The 23,052-nt window shown below is 41.7% G+C and overlaps 1 protein-coding gene across 11 annotated transcripts in view; it reads right to left on the bottom strand.

Annotated features, from left to right (window-relative positions):
• FGGY (FGGY carbohydrate kinase domain containing) overlaps nucleotides 1-23,052 on the bottom strand; it is a 514,571-nt gene that overhangs the window by 456,026 nt on the left and 35,493 nt on the right. For 8 of the 11 annotated variants that reach the window (XM_055585688.1, XM_055585682.1, XM_055585690.1 and 5 more), the window contains 3 exons: nucleotides 22,115-22,326; nucleotides 10,563-10,674; nucleotides 4,535-4,686 (listed from right to left, as the gene is read on the bottom strand). In XM_055585688.1, coding sequence (XP_055441663.1) covers nucleotides 4,535-4,686; nucleotides 10,563-10,674; nucleotides 22,115-22,312 — 462 coding nt within the window. In that variant the 5' untranslated portion in view covers nucleotides 22,313-22,326. Of the gene's footprint in view, nucleotides 1-1,400; nucleotides 2,142-4,534; nucleotides 4,687-10,562; nucleotides 10,675-22,114; nucleotides 22,327-23,052 lie in introns of those variants that run through there. The other 3 variants (XM_055585691.1, XM_055585693.1, XM_055585692.1) reach the window with 3 other exon arrangements.

Here is a 23,052-nt window from a genome sequence, read left to right on the forward strand (position 1 = left end):
ACATCACCTCCATCTTCCTGTGGATTACAATGGTTGGAAGGGGTGAGCTTTATACAAGTCGTTACACAAATGGACATGCCATTACAACTTATGAAAGATATAATGAAATAAAATTAAGAGTAAAATGACAGGGCTTCCCTGGTGGTCCAGTGGTTAAGAATCCGCCTGCCAATGCAGGAGACATGGGTTTGAACCTCAGTCTGGGAAGATCCCACATGCCTCGGGGCAGCTAAGCCCAAGTACCACAGCTACTGAAGCCCACGTGCTCTAGAGCCCATGCTCCACAACAATAGAAGAGGCAATGAGAAACTCGAATACTGCAACTAGAGAAAGCCTGCACGAAGCAACCAAGACCCAGCTCAGCCAAAAATAAATCAATTAATGTTTTAAAAAAGAGTAAAATGACAAAAGACCTCTGATTTACTTGAGGGTCAGAAAAGGCTTCTTTAAATATGTGACAGTAAAACTGAGATTTACATGATGAGTTAGAATCAATGGTGAGTAGAGGGAAGAATATTCAATCAGAAGGCCCAGTGTCATTTAAGACCAGGGATCAGCAAACATTTTCTATAAGGATCCAGAGAGTAAACATTCTCAGCTTTGCAGGAAATGCAATCTCCATTTCAAATACTCAGATCTACTGCTGAAGTACAAAAGTACCTCAGACAGTACATAAACAAATAATGTGGCTGGCTGCCAGTAAAACTTCACAGCCACCAAAGTCTTAATTTCATCTCATTTTCACCAGTCACAAAACATGACTCTTCTTTAAATTCTTTTTCAACATTTGAAAGGTAAAAGCCATTCTCAGCTCCCAGGACAAAAGCAGGCAGCAGGCCAGATTCGGCCCATGGCCATAGTTGGCCAACCCCTAGTCAAAGACTCTGAGATGGCAAAGACCTGGAGTGACTGAGGCACTCTGAGTAGATCCCTATGGATGGACCGGAGAGAGCAAAGTGAGGGGCACACAGTAAGCAGCGGGGGGAGGTGAAAATGATATCCTACATCATCTTCTGAGCCACATTACAAATTTTGGAGCTTATCCTAAGAGCAAAGCAAGGCCAATAAAGTGCTATAATCAGAAAAATAAGAAAACTGATTCTTGGGGAATTCCCTGGTGGTCCAGTGGTTAGGACTTGGCACATTCACTGCTGGGGCCTGGGATCGATCTCTGTAAAGAACTAAGATCCCACAAGCTATGTGGCATGGGCAACAAATAATTTTAAAAAAAAATAAAAGAAAACTGGCTCTTACTCCCCACCATGCACACATTTTCTTACTCCTAATCCAATCTTTTCACCCTGCCCAAGGTATCTAGGATATTTCCTCTCTTGGCTAACAACCATCCTTAATTTCTCTCACCAAACAGGCCCTTAACAAATCAAGCCCAGGCTACTTACCTGGTCTCATTTCCTACTACTCTCAGGGAAGCATCCCAGGCTCCTGTCCTGGGGCCTATGTACCTTACGATAACAAACAACAGTCTCTCTAGAATATCCTTCCTTTCTTCTCTACTAGGCAAAACCTCTAGTCATATCTTGAGGCTCATCTCAAGTACCTTGTCCAGGAAGCAAATTATTTTCCCCAAAAGCACTTTTCATATTCCTGTATCACAGTGCTCAGCGCATCTTCTGTTGGCTCTGGGTCCATGTTTCTAGCCTCCTTATGCTTCCCCACCATTGTTCCCACTGGACACCGTGCCCCTCGAGGGTAAGGCTGAGTCCTCCTTGTACCCATGCCCCCAGTGCCTACCATACTGCCAGATGATGGCAGGACCACAAGTAAGATTTGACAAATTAAGGAATGAATGAAGAGTAAACACCTAGCAACCCTGTGAACTTGCATAGTCTCATGTTCTGATGTTGAATGTGCTGTTGGACAGTTAGTGAAGCTATGTGTATGCATGTATGCTAAGTCGCTTCAGTTGTGTACAACTCTTCGCGATCCTATGGACTGTAGCCCGCCAGGCTCCTCTGTCCACGGGATTTCTCCAGGCAAGAATAGTGAAGTGAGTTACCATGCCCTCCTCCAGGGGATCTTCCAGACCCAAGGATCAAACCTGTGTCTCTTACATCTCTTGCATTGGCAGGTGGGTTCTTTACCACTAGTGCCACCTGGGAAGCAGTACTTCCCTATGTCTCAGTTCCCCATAGGCCCACTAAAAAGAAGGAACTGCTTTCCACTTCTCCATACACAGATGCTTTTCAGGATATAAGGGTAGAAAAGCCTTTAGAACTGAAAAGAAACCTAAAGAAAAGCCTTTAGGTTTTGTGAATCTGCAGGCAGGAACATCAGCACCACCTGGGAGCTTGTTAGAAACCCAAATTTTCAGGTCCCATCTCAGGGTTACTAAGTCAGAATCCACAGTTCAGTAAGATCTCCAGGTGATTCATTTACACATTCAAGTTTGAGAAGCTATAAAGCCACTGGCATGCTTTAAGGAGAAGATGCGAAAAATGATTTTAGAAGTTGTTTTGATTTTGAATTTGCAAACACAGTAAAACCAAAGGAATTCTCAGCAAGGATTCCTGGGCATGCTTACCAAAAAATAAAAATCAATTTAAAAAAATCTGAAACACAGGTTTGAAGCTCAATGTTCAGGTATTTGAATACACAGTGAGGCACGGTTTAGAGCCTTACTCAGAAAATTCTGAAATGGAATCGACTAAGTGAATGGACAGATGGATGGTCAGTCTTAGGTCATAATCACAGCCAGGCAATCTAGATATTAATTATTTTCTGTGGGTTTTATTTAGCTTACTTTGATCTCAAGCTTATAATTGGATGTATATTAAGATCTCCTGAGACACAAAGCACTAAGCTGGCTACAAACCAGGTGCTCAGGAAGGTGCTGGTATTGCACCAATGACCACCTCTCCCATTCTCCTCACCTAATTTAGAATGGCTCTTCCTCACCTATGGCCAACAAGGGTGACATGGCCAACCCATTTGTTCTTTTGTACCATGTTTAGGCTGGCTTAAAGACCACCACAAGCTTTCAAGAGGGTTTCAGCACTGCAAGACAAATGGAATGAGCTGGGATTTAGAGACCAGGAGACACCGGTTTACATTCTGGCTCTATCATCTGTTTGGCAAAGTCATATAACCCTCTCTCTCAGCCTCAGTTTCTCATGCCATCAAGCAGGCAGAGGTTGCTAGAATGAAATCAATTAAGGCCTATCAAACACAGAATAGAGTGTGGGGGCAGTGCAGGGCAGTTTAGTAATCTGATTTGTATTTCAGGATATTTTGGTATCCAGTTTTCAAAGTGACCCAATTCAACTCACTCACTTTCTAGACGGAAAAAGTGAAGCCTGGGATGAGAAATGCTTTGCTCAAAGTCATAGAGTGTGATGCTCGTAGAGTCAGAATTAGGATCCTGAAACCCCAACTCCTAAAACACTGTATTTTCAAACTCCTAGCAAATACAGACATCTTTCTGCAAATTCAAACTTACAAAATAGTTCAATATACTAAACAAGTAACAACCCAAGCCTACCTTAATTATCAATATCCTTTTTGCTCATCTCTATCTGTCCCATGGTGGCAATCCAAGGACATCTTATCAGTACCCTGAGACTCCCCAAACGCCACGTTTGATTAATTGAAGAACCAACCCACCAGAGCCAGTAAATGAATCACGGCAGGTCTTACCCTTAGATGAATTCTCTTCTCACCAGAGCACTCGGGGTTTTCAAGTCCTTACAGTTCCCAGAGGACCTGAACTTTCTCATGCATCCATATCTACCAGGAACCATTAAGTTGACATCACCATTCTCCACACTTCATAAATGATCCTAACATCTGGAAACGGGAACCACCTGCAAGTGCTTTGTCCAGAGATCACCTTATCACACAAGGACATGGAAACTCAAGTTCAGGTGAGATGACAAAGGCATTCCATAAAATGCCACCAAGGTCAAACATTAATCATTGGGGGCTAAAAGTATGCAGAGAATGTTCCCGTTAGAAAATCAGGACTTGAATCCCAGCTCTGCCACTTTCTAACTGGAATGGTAATTAACCTCTGTGAACTGCAGTAGAGCAGTGGATGTTATGAAAAATCAATTTCAGAGTCAGTTTTAGGTTCAGATTCTGGCTCTGTTGCATGCTTCTGAGTCACTTAGAGTGAGCTGACAAATCTCTATTAGTTTTAGCTTTTACAAAACACATAAAAAAGAAAAAGAAAACTAGAGGGTTGCTGCTAAGATTAAGTCGCTTAGGGTGAGCTGATGAATCTCTATTAGCTTTAGTTTTTACAAAACACACACAAAAAAAGAAAAAAAAAAACTACTTTATAGGGTTGCTGTTAGGATTCAAAGAGATAATCTCTGTCAAATACTTATCACAGTGCCTTGCATGAGTTATGCAGAATGACTTAACTGCTACTGAATCAATAAAATGGGATCAACCTCTGGGAGTTGCTGGAAAAATCCAACACAACAGACTTGAGCAGGGTGCCTGGTACGGATAGATTCCCTGGAAGGAATCCTCTGCTATTATGAGCAATCTCTCCCCAAACCTGTGCACTCACCTCTTTTAGCCACAGAAGCTTCGGGGCCTGCATCTCCACAGACATTACACCCCCAACATACTGCAGGACGCTGTGCTTGGTCTCGTTGATCCGGTGGACCTGACTGACCGCCCGGTGATCCAGCCACATGATGATGTTTCGATGGGAATCCCCTAGCAAAAACAAGGAAAGTGAGGACACAGGTACATCCTTGTCATTCTAATTCAAGGGGGTGTTTGTGGATTCCCAAGGGCAGAAATCTTCACAATCGCTTCTATAGTTTCACACATCAACAGGGAACACCACCAGCATTGACTAGTACATCCCACCCAAACCTCGGATCTCCCTTCAAGAGATGTACTCTTTGAATATAGTTCCAAGGTTAAATGTCTACACAAAATCCTAGTCAAGATTCACTGATTAATTATACAGTATTGCCATTCATTCTCTCAACTTTTCCCCTCTCCTATACCTTATATCTAAGAAAAACTTTTCTGGACATATACTCAAGCAAAGAACCAATGAAATAAGCCTAAATGATACTTCAGTTTTTTAAGGTATGCCTCCTGGAAATCAGGACATATAATTTCAGGTATAATTATCATATGCATCTACATAATGGCTATTATCTGCTTATAGTCTCACTGCCTCTAGTCACTTTAATTAAAATTAGTTAATTTAAGTGCTTTTTCCTCACTTGGTTGGTTTTGTGGAGTGGGAAACACTGGAATATTTTTTTTCCATTTGGGGAACCAAGCAGACCTAATGAGGAATGCTCTTTCAGTACAGAGATACTGAAAAAGTTGTGGAATTTTTCTCAGCCTGAGTGTTCTTCTCTATAAAATGGGGATAACCAGGCCTAGATGGATTAACTGAGATTTTTTTCACTCACTGAACAAAAGATAATGTGCATAAAGATATGGCACATACTTGTCGCATAGCAGACCCTCGAGAGGACTGTTTCATAGGAAGCAGAATGTGAAACCAGCTGGAAAAGGAGCATGGCCAGTGCCCCTCACCTCCTGCTTCTGACACCCTGCAGCCCACAGAGGAACTAGTTGCTCCGCTGGCCCTCCCCAAGCCTTGTTAATTCATATTGCAGTGACGGGCAAGTCACTACTCTTCACAGCCCTCTGCTTCCTCCAATGGCAAAATGCAGAGAACAGCAATGAATATGCCTGGCAGATTATAAGCAGGAGAGAGAATAAGGACTCCAGAGGAACTGAGTTCATGCGTTATTTTATTTATTGGCAAAATAACTGCAGCTATTATATAATTTTTGCTAATAACAAATGTTTATAAAGCTGTGTGTGTGTGTGTGTGTGTGTGTGTGTGTGTGTGTGTGCAGCCCTGTGCTAAACATTTTATATACATTATCTTACTTAATCTTAAAAACAACTCTGAGATCTAGGTCATTTTCAATGACAAACTGCCTTCAGGCTTGAAGACCTGCCTGCTCTCTCATAGCTGGGAAAAGCACAAATGTGTTTTGAAAGTAGATCTGTGCAGAGAATGGATAAATAAATTAGTAAAACAAGTTTAAACTTGAGCTACACCAGTTGGTGTTTTTAAACACAATATATATTGTTTGTTGTTGTGTGTATACACACATGTGATAAAAGCACAGAAGAAAAGTGTTTGTGAACACCAACTACAGCAGAACCATCACCTGCTGGACAGAGGAGAGGAGGAGGGCATGGACTAAAGTGGTTTTTTCTTAAAAAAAAAAAAAAAAAAAGAATTGTGGCAAATGTGATAAAACTTCATCTGTTTATCTTCATATATACATAGGAGGCTGTTATCTTATTTTCCTTACTCTTCCATATATTTGAAAAAGAATTTTTAAAACATAACAAAAAAAGTCAACCTGAGAAAATACCAAATTAGGTCATCTTTGAAATAAGCCAAGGCCTCAATCACTGATTTGCCTGACCAGAGAGATTTCAGGTCCCAAAAAGCTCCTCAAACAACATTAACACATTGAAAATAAAAGAAAGTACATGAAACCTTCCATAAGCACATCTAAGATTTTGTATAAAGGGCTGAGTGGATTCTACTATATAACAAAACCACTTACAGCTCTGGTTCTCAACCTAGTTGCACATTATAATCTCCCGGGATAGCTTTAAAAAATACTAATGTCCAGGTCCTATTCAAGAACCATCACAGAATCAGAATGTGGGTGTGTGAACACACATCATGCATACACACACACACACACACACACACACACACACACGTGTGTGGGTGTTAGAAAGGACGGTATCAGTATTCTGATACTGTGGACGGTATCTTCAATATTGTGTAGAATGTATTTGCAGCTGCTTCAAGACAAAAACACCTGTTGCTAAACTATTCTGTAAAGACAGACTGATCAGCTACCACTGCTCTACATGAAAAAGCTCTCAGAATGACATAATGAAGACTGTGCAGAATCAACTACTTTATTCTATTTATTATGATTATTAACTAATAATGTTCATTATAGACAACAACATGGAAGGTGATCTTTCCAGTGCTTGTAGAAAAATACAAACAAATGACTCCACTGAAAGTTCACTTCATCTTTTATTAACCATTTGCTACATGCCAGACACAGTGCTGGGTGCTATGATACCAAGAAGAATGTGCCCTAGACCCTGCCCTTATGGAGCAGGTGGGTAAGTGGACAAAACAGTCTGTATGTAGTAATGACTGCCAGGACAGAAGACCTGGACATGGTACACAGAAGAGGAGGGGCACAGAGAAGGCCCCAGTTAGCAAAACCTGAGGCTGCACAGGGGGCTTCCGCTAGGCAGGAAAGCTTTTGGTTAATTCTGAAAGTGACTGGTCACTGGGTAAGCAGGTGAAGAAAGAGTGAGGGAAGAGGGACCACACAACAGAGACAGCATGTGAGACCAACAGAGCACAGATCCAAGACGGCATCATATTTAATACAATTGAAGCAGTCTAATAGAGAAGAATTAGGGTTACATAGTCAGTTTACCCTTGGGCAGATTATTCATCCCTGTACTCATTCAGTTAATACTGTGAATGCCTAACAGGAGGTGTTCCAGGGATACTTGAAGGAAATGACTAGATCAGAAAACCATCTAAACATGAGGTTTCTGCTTCAGAGTGGCCTAGGTAGTAACTTCGTCCCTGACCCTAAATTATCAGCCTCAATTGCTCTCCCTCCCAAGAGCTCCTGTGGCTAGAATGACTGACCCAGAGTTATGGTCTGAGCCAGGCAGGCTACAGAGGTAGGAAGCACAGAGCAATGGCACCATGGTGCAACCCAGAGCTGCTCTGACCTCCAAAGGAAGAGAAACCAAACAATGAGACGACTTTATCACACAGGTCAGTGTACTTAAACTATTGTACTTAGTTTACTTGGGAATTTTTCTTTTTTTGGTTACCATCTAAAGATGGTAAATTTTGCCAGCCTTGGGGGTTTGGTTTTAATGTCTGTGTGTGCTCAGTCATGTCCAACTCTTGGTGGCCCCAAGGACTGTAGCTCGCCAGGCTCCTCTGTCCGTGGAATTTTCCAGGCAAGAATACTGGATTGGGTTGCCATTTCCTATGCCAGGGGATTATCCCAACCCAGGGACTGAACCTGCATTTCTTGTGTCTCCTGCATTGGCAGGTGGATTCTTTACCACTCACACCACCTCAGAAACCCTTGGTTTTAATGGTGATAGCTAATTTTTTGATCCCACTCCACAATTACTCCAATTGACCAATCAAGAATGGGTCATTGCCAGGTAAGGAGAAGTCATTAAAGACCCTTTAATTCATCCTTAAAATCTGAATTTCACTTTCCAACACAGGCTAATCCACTGCATATAAAATCTAACCTTAATAGAACCTGCTGAAAGGCAAGAAACTGGTAAGGGGCACATGCAGCTGGGTGCATTTGATGAATGGGTACATTTTAACCTTTTAGGTGAAATACAATTTTTTTCAACACATAATTATGGTTGCAACCTGGCTACTCTTTTCTTTAATAGGTTGCAACCTAATTACCCAATATTTTCAACACTTATAATTAGGGTAGCTTCCTACGTACCATTTTAATTGTTAATAGGAAGCAATTCTACCTACACTGAGAAGAAAAGATGGTATCTGAGGGTGCTTGTATAAGCAGATTTAACAAAGAACTCTTCTTCCTCCATTTCAAATGTTCTTGTTCCTAATATTTTAGCTGTTCATTCATCTGTACCCAGTGATTCTCCAAATACTAGAATTATTAAGAAGACTTTATAAAAACACTGATAGCCTAAGTTCACCCAAGCCAACTGAATAAAAACAACCCTGGGTAAGGCTCATGAACTGATAATCTTAAAAAGATCTCCAGTTGATTCTAACATGCAACTAGATTTAAAACCCTGTATTTTAGCAGATTAGAGGCATAGAGTCCTTGGAATTTAGGGCTCTTAGCATCTAAAGCCCCATACAACATCCCTGACAGAACATCACCTGACCGCTCCTTAAAGCCAGCCTAAAAGCAGCCCCAGCAGCCTCCCCAAGCGGCCTGCTCCATGGCTGGAGAAGGCTTGCTGCTGCTGAGCTGAGTGCTCAGGTTCAGTCCCATTCTTTGGGTCTCTGCTCTCTGAAGTGGTCCAGACAGGGGCCACTCCTGGACCAGAACAATGCCAACCGAGCCAGTGGTTGGCCACTGAGAACAAGGACCACTTGTATTCATTTTTGAAGCCTTAACACTTAATAAGACAGGGATTGGCACACAAGCGGTGCTAGTCAACGTGACATAATTAGAAAAAATGTGTGTGTGTAAAAGATGGTCACCATTACTACTTGTGCTAACCATTCGTCCATTTGCATACTTCTTCAGGGCATGTCACTTATAAATCACTGTTCCATGCATCAGGTCCATAGGAATGAGTGGAACACATTCTCCTAAGTTAAAGAATTCATAATCGGATGGAAGAAAGTTTTCTAAACAATCAAGTTTCAGTCTCTCACTTAATTCTCACAGCAAAGTGCTGTTTCATTATTCCAAGTCTTTCAGAGATGAAACCAAGTCATGCAGAGGTTAAGTGATTCACTCAAGGTATCACAGCTCAGCAGTAGCAGGGTTAAGATCTGAAACTGTCTGACTCCAATTTCAGAGTGTCTCAGAGTGCCCCAGTGTCTACAGCCCCCATTTAAGAAAGGTGCAACTACAGCAGTGTCCACTACTAAGGATTTCTTAACACAGCCCAAAGCATGCTGTGATGCCTATGCGGTAACAGCCAACTGAAAATGCAGAGAGCCACACTCCTTGAGATGCAGCATGCAATTTCCAATGCACCATAGTCTCCACCACTCCCAAATGTCTGCCACCCATTAAAAGGATAAATATCGGTTGAAATTCATCTCTGCACACGTGCTGTTATTTTTCTCAAATTTGGCCCACTTTACTCACTCCCATTACCTACCTGACTTTTGGGGTTGCAACTTCAGTGCTAGCACTGCTGGCTAAAGTATCCCAAAAGGGCACATACTCATCGTGCAAATGTTCTGATGGTAGGTGCAGGTGGCATTTAAACATTTGAAACAGCTCATTATAGTACTCGTGAGTGTCTATTAGAACATCATTCAATGGGAACATCTTTGGTGTGACTATTGAAAACAGAGACCATTTGTTTCCAACTTCTGTGTGATACATGGTTCTACCTGTCTTATTCTATTTCCTTTAAATTAACTTGACTCATCCACTCAAATGAACGTGGTAGTGAAATTCATATGCATAAGCAACTCCAGGCTGCTTCCTTGGAAAGGCCCAGACCACTTACCTGTTTCAAGGCTACTCACTCTGAGCTAACATCAAACTTTCTGCTGCTGCTCTTGTGCCCTAGGGAGCAGAGTCTCTTCCTAATCCACCTAACCCTAATGTCACCCCTCTCCTACTAACTGCTGTCCAAGCTCTTAACCTCTGGGGACATGATCTCTGGTCTCCATGCTCCACTCGTGAATCTCACTCATGGCGATAACAGACACCTGACCTCATGCTCCCCCTGGGTCCCAGCCAGTCTCCCACTACCACAAAAAGAGACAGAAACGGTCCTACCTTCATGATTGACTGGCAAAGGACGAAACTGCTTATCCAAAACAACCAGAGAACATGTGGCATCAAACCCAAGCCCTCGAATTTGGTGTAAACTGACCCCTTGTACAACTTTCTGTTTTAAAAACAAATAAACAAAAATATGAATTACAAAACAGGCTTTTAAAAGACTTACAACAGTTATGACTAGAAGGAAATGAACAAAGTACTTACAACAAAACACAGATAAAAACTCAATATCACTAAAATATCCAAATATTCTATACATTAATTTTAAAAAAGACAACCAATCTAATTGGAAATTAAGCAAAGGACATGAGAAGTCACTTCATAAAAGAAACAAAGAGTATATAAAGAGTATATAAAACAATTCCTAACTCCACTAAAATTAAATAAATGCAAATAAAAATACTCCACTCTTCATCTTGTTTATTGGCAAAAATGTAAGAATTAAAAATATATAGTATTAATAGTGGCAAGATAGGGAGAAGTGGGCCTTCTTTACATTCTAACAATGTGATAATTTAGTACAGATTCTGAAGAATATAGTATAGTATTTATTAAAATTAAAAACATATATAACTTTTGACCCAGAAATCCACTTCTAGGAAACTATCTTAATGAATTATTAGCATAAGTAAGTAAAAAATTATATAAACCAAGGTTAAGTGTTTATGAATATAAAAATCAGTAAAAACTATTTTATTAAATAAACCTATAAAACAGAATTTTCTATACCATTAAAAAAAAGTAGAGAAGCATATTCTGGGTTTGGTAGTATGAAGAAGTTGGCAAATCCGCTTAACAAAATAAAAGCATAAAACATGACAAAATCATCAAAAACAACTATTTGAGGGGAATAAACTTAACCAAAGTCACATAAGAAACTGAGAAGTAATCTTTCTTGAAAAATAAAACTGTACCTAAAACATTCCCACAAAACATAAACAAAAAAAAACCATACTTTTAGACTTTTCTCTTATACCATACATAAACATTAACTCTAAAATGTATCATATCCCCAAATGTTAAGAATTAGGACTCTAATACTTGCAGAGAAAACCTTTATGACATGGGCTAGACAAAGATTTATTAAAAAGCAAGACTCAAAAAAGAAAAAAATAATAAATTTGACTTCATTAAAATTTTAAAATTTTGCTCTTTAAAAAAAACAACAAGATAGTGAAAAGATAAACTAAATACTAGAAGAAAATATTTGCAATTCATACATCTGATAATAGACATATGTGAAATATATAAAGAACACTTATAACTCAATAACAAGAAGATAAACAATGCAGCTATTTCATGAAGTGCAATAAAATCTATCACACAATCCAGCAATTTCACTCCTTGGTATCCAAGCAGGAAAAATAAAAACATATGTCAACATAAAGACTTGTATGTGAATATTCACAGCAGCAATATTCAAAATACCCTAAAACTGGGAACAAATCAAATATTCATCATGGTTTAACCAAATGGTGAAACCAAGTGTGGTATATCCATACAATGATATGTGTAACCACATGAATTAACCTTAAAAACATTATGCTAAGTGAAAAAAGTCAGACACAAAAGAAGATATGTTGCATGATTCCATTTATGTAAACTTTCTAGAAAAGAATAACTATAAAGACAGAAAAAATTATCTATCTAGGGCTGAGGACTGACTACAAACAGGCATAAGGGAACTTTGGGGGTTTAACAGAAACATTGTGGGCTTCCCTGATAGCTCAGTTGGTAAAGAATCTGCCTGCAATGCAGGAGACCCTGGTTCAGTTCCTCGATTGGGAAGATTTGCTGGAGAAGGAATAGGCCACCCGTGCCAGTATTCTTGGGCTTCCCTTGTGGCTCAGCTGGTAAAGAATGTACCTTCAATGTGGGAGACCTGGGTTTGATCTCTGGGTTGGGAAGAACCCCTGGAGAAGGTTCAGCTACCCACTCCAGTATTCTGGCCTGGAGAATTCCATGGACTGTACAGTCCATGGGGTAGCAAAGAGATGGACACAACTGAGCGACTTTCACTTAGAAAGAAATGTTCTAAAGTTTAATTATGGTGATGATTATACAAAGGTGTAAATTTAATAAAATCATTGAATTATACATTTAAATTGATGCTTTTATGGTATGTAAATTATACCTCAAGCTGTTAAATATTTTTGAAAAAACTGAGCTATAAAATGCAAAAAATGGAAATATAGCCATGATACATTAACAAGGTAAAAAAAAGAAAAAGCATATACAACTGTTACTAATGGGTGCCTCTGAGAGCAGAAATGACAGCTGGAAGAGATGGGAGATTTTTCACTTTGTCATGTAATTTTTTAAGTTGTAGAATAACACATTTATTAATTCTATTTTTTTATTTTTGTTTCCACAGTTTCCTTTTGTGAAAAAGCACAAGTGATTATATTCATTAATATTTTCTGGAAACTTAAAACAGATAATAACCTTTTAAACTCCACAAAAATAAATTCAAAAGTGTCCATCATCATTAAAAAAGTAAAAAAACAAAATTAAAAATAAATTTAAAGAGATAAATTGTACAATTCTTCTTTTCCCCTGTTATAGAATGCCAGACTTGTCATTTAGGACTCTATTTTCCTCAAATAAGAGCTACACACAACTATTACATATTTTCAACAAGGAAAAGCATTAATTTTTTTTCAAATACTAATAACAAATAATAAAATGTCATCATGTATTGAGCACTTATTGTGTGCCAGGTACTCTACAAGCATCGCCTTATTTAATCCTTACAAAGCCTACTGAGGAAACATTTAGTATTTTCATTTCATAAAAAGAGTAAGTAGAAGACTAGGGAGAGAAGGGAAGAGCAAGCACATCCCAGAGACTGAGAACTTGAACTTAATCCTGTTTCAGAACCCATCAATGGCTATGTTCTTCCTACTCCACCACACTGCCTGCCTGCCCAAGAGACTTATCCTGCAGACAGGGCATGTGTCCTCAGAAGAACACTGCCAGTGACCCCCCTGTGACTCCAGGCAATATCTTTGCTCCACAATACCAGGTGAACACCCTGTAAATATTTATTATATTGATCCATCTAGAGTTAGAACAGCATGTTCAGTTCAGTCACTCAGTCATGTCCAACTTTTTGCGACCCCATGAATCACAGCACGCCAGGCCTCCCTGTCCATCACCAACTCCCACCAAACCCATGTCCATTGAGTCAGTGATGCCATCCAACCATCACATCCTCTGTCGTCCCCTTCTCCTCCTGCCCTCAATCTTTCCCAGCATCGAGGTCTTTTCAAATGAGTCAGCTCTTCGCATCAGGTGGCCAAAGTGTTGGAGTTTCAGCTTCAACATCAGTCCTACCAATGAAGAGCATGCTGCTGCTGCTGCTAAGTCGCTTCAGTTGTGTCCAACTCTGTGCGACCCCAGAGACGGCAGCCCACCAGGCTCCCCAGTCCCTGGGATTCTCCAGGCAAGAACACTGGAGTGGGTTGCCATTTCCTTCTCCAATGCATGAAAGTGAAAAGTGAAAGTGAAGTCACTTAGTCGTGTCCGACTCCTAGCGACCCCACAGACTGCAGCCCACCAGGCTCCTCTAGCCATGGGATTTGCCAGGCAAGAGTACTGGAGTGGGTTGCCATTGAAGAGCATGAGGAGCATATAAATTCATGACAAAGAGCCACAAAGACCTGGTTTCAAATCCTAGCTCTGTCACTCTGGCTACATGATTCAAGGCAGGTTACACAATTTCAGTCTTTCCAGTCACCTTGTCTTGCTGGATCATGTCTCTGCAGCATTTATAAGCATGGCCAACTCTGTCTGGAATGTCCTTCCAAGTTGGCTTGGAAATCTCTAGGTAGTGGCTAATATCAATGGTGTTGGGTGCAGACTACCTGAGCTTGAAACCTGGCTCCACCACTGACTAGTCTTGTGACTTTAGGAAGCCAAAAAACCAGCTCCCTTGGTTGTGCAAAGCTACTACTTAGACTATATCTCCTAATGATGTTAGGAGAATTCAGCAAAATAAGGTGTGATTAGCCCAACATCAGTGCACAAGAAGTAGCTGCCATTATGAGTAAATTAATTGCATCCAGTCTTTGAACTCATGGAGCCTCAATCTGTCAATGCATAAACCAGCCCTAACTTCTACCTGCCATGCAGCCCTATTGGTCTCTGTGCCCAGAGAGCACATGCCTGACTTAGGCAAGCCCATCCCACACAGGCCTACAAAAGGTCTCTAGTCAAGAGAGGAAGTAGGAGAGAACAGGTAGAAAATGCAAAAAAACTCAATACAAAAAGGCAGCTCTGCAGGAGAAAGGAGCATACGCTATGGTTATCAAAAGCACCAGCTTCTGGTCCCAACACCCAGTTCAGGTAATCTTGCACTAATATCATCACCTTTACGAGCCTCAGGTTCCTGACAGAGAGACAGGTAAGGATCAAAACTGTCAATTAGTTTGAAAGTGCTTTGGAACCGATCAATCTTTGTAGGAAATGTGAAGGATGGAAAAATCCACTTGATGCTTCATTAATTGTGTTTATGGAATCTTATGTATGAAGTATAGCATGCCCTCTGTGTCATGTAATCACATATAAAAACCACAGGATGAACGACTGAAAGATTAAACTCGAATCGTCCTAAGAATTGTGGTGAAGGTGACCTTCCAATAGAAGCAAAAAAAATATTCTCTTCAATCTATTTTATGAATCCCCTCTGAAGACCTACAGAGTTCTATATTCTAATTATGGCTTTTCAGCAACAAAGGTTCAGCGTCTCCATCTCTAAATGGGAAACCTATCACAAAGAACTGGATAAAAAACTGTGACATGCATTTAAACCTGATTTGGTTAGGCAGCCACTGTCATTTGCCCAGCCTTATATGGAAATACCTTATGATCATGCTTATCATGATTGAGACCCCCTACCACAAGTCCTCCACCCCACCCCCCAGCTAAACCATCTCAGAGAGACGGCTGTCAGAGTCACACTACCCAGAAGGCCCCTGGGACTTTGACCTGCTGACCTGAGGATTCTTTTTTATACTCTCATTAATGGAAGAAGAAAGCAGGCTAGTAAACTCACCCCAGCAACTTGGCATCAAGGGAATTTCCTCAGCTAGAGAGAAAGCACATTGCTCTGCTAAAGAATTTCCAGAGAAGGAGATTTCTGCAACTTCATTCTGTAACCTGGTCCATGTCTCGCAACTGTCAACTCGTAGCTATGGGGCAGCAAACAAATATTTGGGGAAGGGATTGTGCATCACTTTGTTCTGACTGTGGGAACCAGTTCAATACTGCATGTGTTTTAAATCAGTAGGCTCTGCCATATTGGGTGGGGAGACAGCGTTCCTCAGAGATCTTCCAAACTGAGAACTGGAGGGTCAGAGGCATACCTGGTTTTATCTTTAGCTCTATCTGAATCAAGGGTCAAGGCCTGGGGCCTCACGGAATTCAGCTTGCAACAGAGTTCCATGTGGCTGGTACTGTATTATTTTAAATCTTGATTTGAATGCCTTTGTCAGCTTTGGAGGTTATGAACACGAGGTTATGAAATCCCTAGTTCCCTTAGGCCCATCAGTCCCCATTGCCTACACAATTCAATTACTCATTCATTCAATTAGTTAGCAAATATTCAATACCATCAAGCCCCTTCTAAGGTCATGCTATGCACTCTTCCGGGTATTTGGGAAACAAGGGAAAGGAAAAAAATTTTTTTAATTCCCTACCCTTTTGTAGGTTACATTGTAGGGATAGACAACAGCCATAAACTGAAAAAATTATATAGTGTATGTACAGTATACTAGAAAGTGATGTCACGGGAATCAGGAATGTCAGGGAAGGCAGACAGTTGGCAAAAAGGTGAGATTTGAGGAAACACTCGAAGGACCTGAGAAGCTGACCTTGTAGAAACCTGTGCAAAAAAAAAGTGTTTCCAATAAGTGAATTTTGACCTACACTTCATTTTAACTAAAGGTAAATGGTGACATGTGGCTCAGTTTAGTCGCTCAGTTGTGTCTGACTCTTTGTGACCCCATGGACTACAGCACACCAGGCTTCCCTGTCTATCACCAACTCCCGGAGTCTACCCAAACACATGTCCATTGAGTTGGTGATGCCCTCCAACCATCTCATCCTCTGTCATCCCCTTCTCTGCCTGCCCTCAATTTTTCCCAGCATCAGGGTCTTTTCAAATGAGTCAGCTCTTCCCATCAGCTGGCCAAAGTATTGGAATTTCAGCCTCAGCATCAGTCCTTCCAATGAACACCCAGGACTGGTCTCCTTTAGAATGGACTGGTTGGATCTCCTTGCAGTCCAAGGGGCTCTCAAGAGTCTTCTCCAACACCACAGTTCAAAAGCATCAATTCTTTGGCACTCAGCTTTCTTTACAGTCCAACTCTCATATCCATACATGACTACTGGAAAAACCATAGCCTTGACTAGATGGACCTTTGTTGTCAAAGTAATGGCACTGGAGCGGCAGGATTACTGGAGTGCCATCAGTAATGGCACCCACCCAAGATGGACAGGTCATGGTGAAGAGTTCTGACAAAATGTGGTCCACTGGAGAAGGGAATGGCAAACCACTTTGGTATTCTTTCCCTGAGAACCCCATGAACAGTATGAAAAGACATGTGGCTAGTGACTGCCATATTGGACCTTATGGATCTAAGGATGTATGGGAGTGAAATCTGTTGGCTGAAGACAGGAAGAGTGTACAGGAAGAAGAGAGAATATGGGTGAAAGAGAGAAAGCACTGCATGTGTGAAGACAGGACAGAAGGAAAATGCAGGTGGAAGGCAGAGCTGAGAGGAGGATCATGAGATAAACCAGAAGAGCAGGCTAAAACCAAACCATGCGAGGCCTGGAGGGCATGTTATGAATTCTATCTTAAGAGTAGTTTGAGGCTATAGAAGAGTTGTCAGGTTAGCATTAAACTGTCATTCCTGCTCAAGAAGGAGAACCATCACAGAGGGGAAGGACATTTAGGAGGAGGTTACATTCCAGCACTGATCTAAACAAAAGATGAAGGTATGGGGTGTTGGAGACAGAGGGAATCCAGAGACATGACCTGACTTCAGGTTTATCACCCACTTCCTGGGTGACAGGAAAAGTCACTTCACTCTCTGGATCCCAGTTGTTCTTTTCAACTATAATATGGAAGGAACAATCCCTCCCCTACCCACCTCCTATGACAATCAAGTGGATAGGAACATGCTTTGCAAACCATACAGGTTCTATGAATGGTAGGAGGGTGACATCATTGCTCAGTCCCACATGTACGACTCCTTCTTCTGCTCTCTCTCTCTCTCTCGAAGTATATATTACTCATACAGCTGGTACAATTTAGGGGGTAAAAAAATGGTACTTTGTTGACTTTGTGGATATTCTTTTCCCATGCAACTAAACTATTTCATCCTTAGAGACAGAGAACTTGTTGTAGCCCCCTCTCCTATACATACTCCAGTTCTTAGCAAACAGCATAGCACACAGTCTGCTGCTGCTGCTGCTAAGTCGCTTCAGTCGTGTCCAACTCTGTGCGACCCCATAGACGGCAGCCCACCAGGCTCCACCGTCCCTGGGATTCTCCAGGCAAGAACACTGGAGTGGGTTGCCATTTCCTTCTCCAATGTGTGAAAGTGAAAAGTGAAAGTGAAGTCGCTCAGTTGTGTCCGACTGTTAGCGATCCCATGGACTGCAGCCCACCAGGCTCCTCCGTCCATGGGATTTTCCAGGCAAGAGTACTGGAGTGGGGTGCCATTGCCTTCTCCGATAGCACACAGTAGTGCTCAATAAATATTTGCAGAATAAATGGCACTTCCAGCTTATCATCTTCTTCCTAATGGAATCTGTTACTATACACTGAACTTGCAATGTTCTTGCCTTGCTGAGGTGATTAAGATTTGTGGCTCCAAAAGAAATGTTTAGTCACTAAGTTATGTTTGACTCTTTTGTGACCCTATGGACTGTAGCCTGCCAGGCTCCTCTGTCCATGGGATTTTCCAGGCAACAATACTGGAGTAGGTTTCCATTTCCTCCTTCAGAGGACCTTCCCGACCCAGGGATGGAACTCATATCTCCTGCACTGGCAGGTGGATTCTTTACCACTGAGCACCTGGGAAGCCCCCCAAAAGGAACATAAGCCATTAAAATCAGCGATGACATAGAACTCAAGACATGGAAGCAACCTTTATGTCCATCAACAGAAAAATGAATAAAGAAGACATGGTTCATATATACGATGGAATATTACTCAGTAAAAAAAAAAAAAAAAAAAAGAATGAATAATGTCATTTGCACCAATAAAAATGGACCTAGAGATTGTCTTACTAAGTGAACTAAGCCAGGCAGAAAAGGACAAAAGATTCCACGTATATTATTGCTTATACGTGGAATCTTAAAAAAAAGATGCAAATGTACTTAGATACAAAATAGAAATAGACCTACAAACACAGAAAACAAACAAATGGTTACCAAAAGGAAAAGTGAGGGAGGGATAAATTAGGGGTTTGGGATTAATATATACACACTACTTCCCTGGTGGCTCAGACAGTAAAGAGTTGGCCTGTAATGCGGGAGACTTAGGTTTGATCCCTGGGTCGGGAAGATCCCCTGGAGAAGGGAATGGCAACACACTCCAGTATTCTTGCCTGGAAAACCCCATGGACAGAGGAGCCTGGAGGGTTACAGTCCATGGGGTCGCAAAGAGCTGGACACAACTGAGTGACTTCACTTTCATTATATATAAAATAGGTAACAAACAAGGACCTACACTATAGCACAGGAAACTATACTCAATAATTTTGTACTAACCAATAAGGGCAAAGAGTCTGAAAAAGAGTATATATATGTGTGTGTGTGTGTGTGTGTGTGTGTGTGTGTATATATATATAACTGAATTGCTTTGCTGTACATGTGAAACTAACATAACATTGTAAATCAACTATACTTCAATTTTTTTAAAAAGATTTTTTGTGTAGATAACAAGGAGTGATTGGTATAAAGTGTTCAGCATGATACCTGGAACAGAATTAGTGCCCAAGAAATGCCATCATCATTACTATTACTGCTAATATTACTATTAATTATTAATGATTACTGTTATTATTACTATTACTAATAATAGTGGTAACTATTATTACTGTTGCTGCTGTTGTTGTTTTTATTAATTTGACTAAGGGAAAACCATTTCAGGCAATGTGAGCGATTTAGAGAAAAGGAAACAATACAACGGCTCTCAAGCCGTTGAGAGCCGGCTTGAGAGCTCTCAACGGCTTAAGTTTTTGAGAACTTAAGTTCTCAAATTAGGGTTGGGGTTAGGGTCTCAAAAACTTAACTTAAGTTTTTGAGAACTTAAGTTCTCAAATTAGGGTTAGGGTTAGGGTTCTCAAACTTAACTCAAGTTTGAGAACTCTCAAAGTTCTCAAACTTAACTTAAGTTTTTGAAAACTTAACTTAAGTTCTCAAATTAGGGTTAGGGTTAGGGTTAGGGTTAAGGTTAGGGGTTAGGGTCTCAAAAACTTAACGTAAGACTTAAGTTTTTGAGAACAAGACAGGTCAGGATGTATTTTATGTCACCCTTTGCTCCAGACCATTGCTTCTCAAAATCTTACATAGAAAGAACCCTAACCAGAAAAGGAGTGAATATTCCCCATGAGGTCCTCCCTTACTCTGACTTTTCAACATTCTATCTTAAAAATTCATTCTCCTCCATAATCTACTCCTTTTTGTTACTGTCATCAGTGCAATCGCCATAGGAATCACAGTGCTTACTCATTTCCAGGCACTGTTACGACATTTTGTATGCATTAACTCATTTAATCCTCACAGCGACCCAATGCAGATAGGCACAGTCATCATTCCCATTTTACAGATGATGAAACTCAAGCAAGAAACCAAAAGTAATTTTTTCAAGATGACAAGCTAATAAATGTTGGAACTGGGATGTCAATCCAGGCAGTCCAGCTCTAGAATTTGTGCTCTCTGGTGTGTTACTTCTCCAATATAAACATGCTTCCCTCCTTCAACCTCACACAGCGATGAGCTATGAGCAGATGTGTCATGCTTATCCCACGGCTTCTGACACATGGCCACGTGGCCATGCCCCTTGTGAGAAGAAGGGCCTAAGACCCAATAGTGCTATCCAGGTTTACTCTAGAAGCACAGCCTCAAGAAGGACAAATGCCCAGAGCACTCACATGGCTGAAGGGGCTCAAACAGATAATGTGGTGGCTGCCACTGCAAGATGATTAAAAATCCAACATTAAACCAAGCTGTACTTAGAGCAGACCTGTTTTAAAGTAGCTTTTCATCAGGGGATTATATTTTCTTCTTGACAATTTCCTTAATGGCAAGAAAGGCTGTACATTGGAAGGACAAAGGAGACCCAGGGGAAAAGAGTAGAGGATTCTCACCAAGGCAAGGGCTGGGAGGGGGAGGGAGGGAGAAAATTAAACAGGCAGAAGAAAAGACACGCCTCCCTTTTATTCCTATATCATGCTCCAGTGCTGCCCACCCCCAGCCTCCTCTCCCTGCCTCCTTCTCTGGGGGGACTAACAGCAGCCCAGAGCTCATGAAAGTTTAAACAGACTGATCAATACGGACAGAATGGTGAATTGTCCATCTGCAAATTACCAAGCCCATCATGAATATTTAAGGAACTAAACCAGAAACAGGGAGAAGACAGAATCCAGGTCTTTATTTTTCCCTCTGGAAAAATAAAAAGACAAAAACATCTCTGTCGTTCCTGATTACTGGGATATAAAACCAGTCAAGTGAAACTAAAAGGCAACAATTCTCACCCAGCGTCACTTTTTTCCAAGTCAGCAGCTGACTGCAAACAAAGGCCACTCAAGAGAAGTGCCCACCTGCTACAACTCAGAGATGTACTGGTCTTACCCGACTTTCTTCCTTTCTCAGAGCCCACCTTGCCTTTGCCTATGTTGCTCCCTCTGAACAAGACAGGTTCCCCTCACTTGTCCACTTGGAAGGCAGGACAGTCCAGTGACTCAGGGTGCAGCACTGGAATCAGACTGCTTAGGTTCCAGCCCTGCCTTTCCTACTTACTAACTGCATGAGCATGGGTAAGTTATCTAATCTTTCTGTGCCTCTGTTTCTGCCTCAATGAAATGAGGGTGTTAATAGCACTGCCTCTATACAGCCATTGAAAGGATTCTCCTCCATGATGCAGGTTAACCTATTTTACACAGAACTGGCCACACCTGAAGGCACCGTAGAGGTGAGCTCTGGTTATCAGTGACATCGTCACATCCAGTCACACCCAACCAAATCCTCTGACTGCATGCTCTGAGTCCTCCACCGTCTACCCTGAGCCCCTCTGGCTTGGCCCCATCCTCAGCTCCAGCCACAGTCACTTTGTTCCCACACCTCTCATGTTATATCCCTGCTGACTGTTGATCTCTGTCACAGACTCTGAGCTCCCAAAAGGCAAAGCCAGTGTCTAAAGTTACCCTTACGTTGTCCCTGGTACCAGATGGACACACAAGAAACACTCAGCGGAGGGGCGGGGGGAAGGAAGCATGTGCAAGGATAGAATGCCAAGGTCAGGGCCATACCTTTGAGACAACGCAGCATGCGGCCCAGATGTCCTCGGACGACTGCTCATGGTGGTTGAACTGAGGCTCCCACTGATTGATGGGCTGGTCTGCAAAAGCCAAGAGGGTGCCCCTCTGGTCCACAAGGGCTGCTCGGACACTGCCGGTCCCCACATCCACGCCCACATAGTAGCTCCTGGGTTCATCTCCACCGGGCATTGCTATCCCTCCACCTGTGGGGTCAAAGGCCAAACCACGTGAAGACCAAGCGGGTCTGCAAAGTCGAGCACAGGACATCTTGAAAGTGGAAATGAAGGGGCACAGCTGACGAACTGGGTGATTATTCATTAATCCAAGAAAGATGCTCATTGCTGCCAGTGTGCGAGCAGGCACTGAGGTAGGTGGTGGGTGAACAGGCAGGCGTGGCCTCAGACACGGAGTTTCTGTTCTCTGGAGGAAGTCAGATGATGAGCATTTACAAGCTTCACCATTATTCAAGCAAAGTCGTGATATCGGATGAAAAGTGCAATGAGGATAAACAAAGGGTTGTAGATCTGAGAATCTGGAAGCAACAGGTATGCATTTTTTCCTCACTGAATTTGAATCAAAAGGGCAATGGCCATGGTGCTAAAAAGGAACTCACCTACCTGGTCAGCCATTCATTGAAAAAACTATCTACTGAGCACCTATCACGTGCCAATAAGCACTTTAAACAGTACATGAGTGAGTGAGTGAAGTCACTCAGTCATGTCCGACTCTTTGCGACCCCATGGACTGCAGTCTACCAGGCTCCTCCATCCATGGGATTTTCCAGGCAAGAGTACTGGAGTGGGGTGCCATTTCCTTCTCCAGGGAATCTTCCTGACCCAGGGATAGAACCTGGGTCACCCGCATTGTAGGCAGATGCTTTACCATCTGAGCCACCAGGGAAGTCATAGAGGCCCTCTACTCACTGTGAT

This window comes from Bubalus kerabau, chromosome 6 (assembly GCF_029407905.1).
Source record: "Bubalus kerabau isolate K-KA32 ecotype Philippines breed swamp buffalo chromosome 6, PCC_UOA_SB_1v2, whole genome shotgun sequence".
Classification (NCBI taxonomy): Eukaryota; Metazoa; Chordata; class Mammalia; order Artiodactyla; family Bovidae; genus Bubalus; species Bubalus kerabau.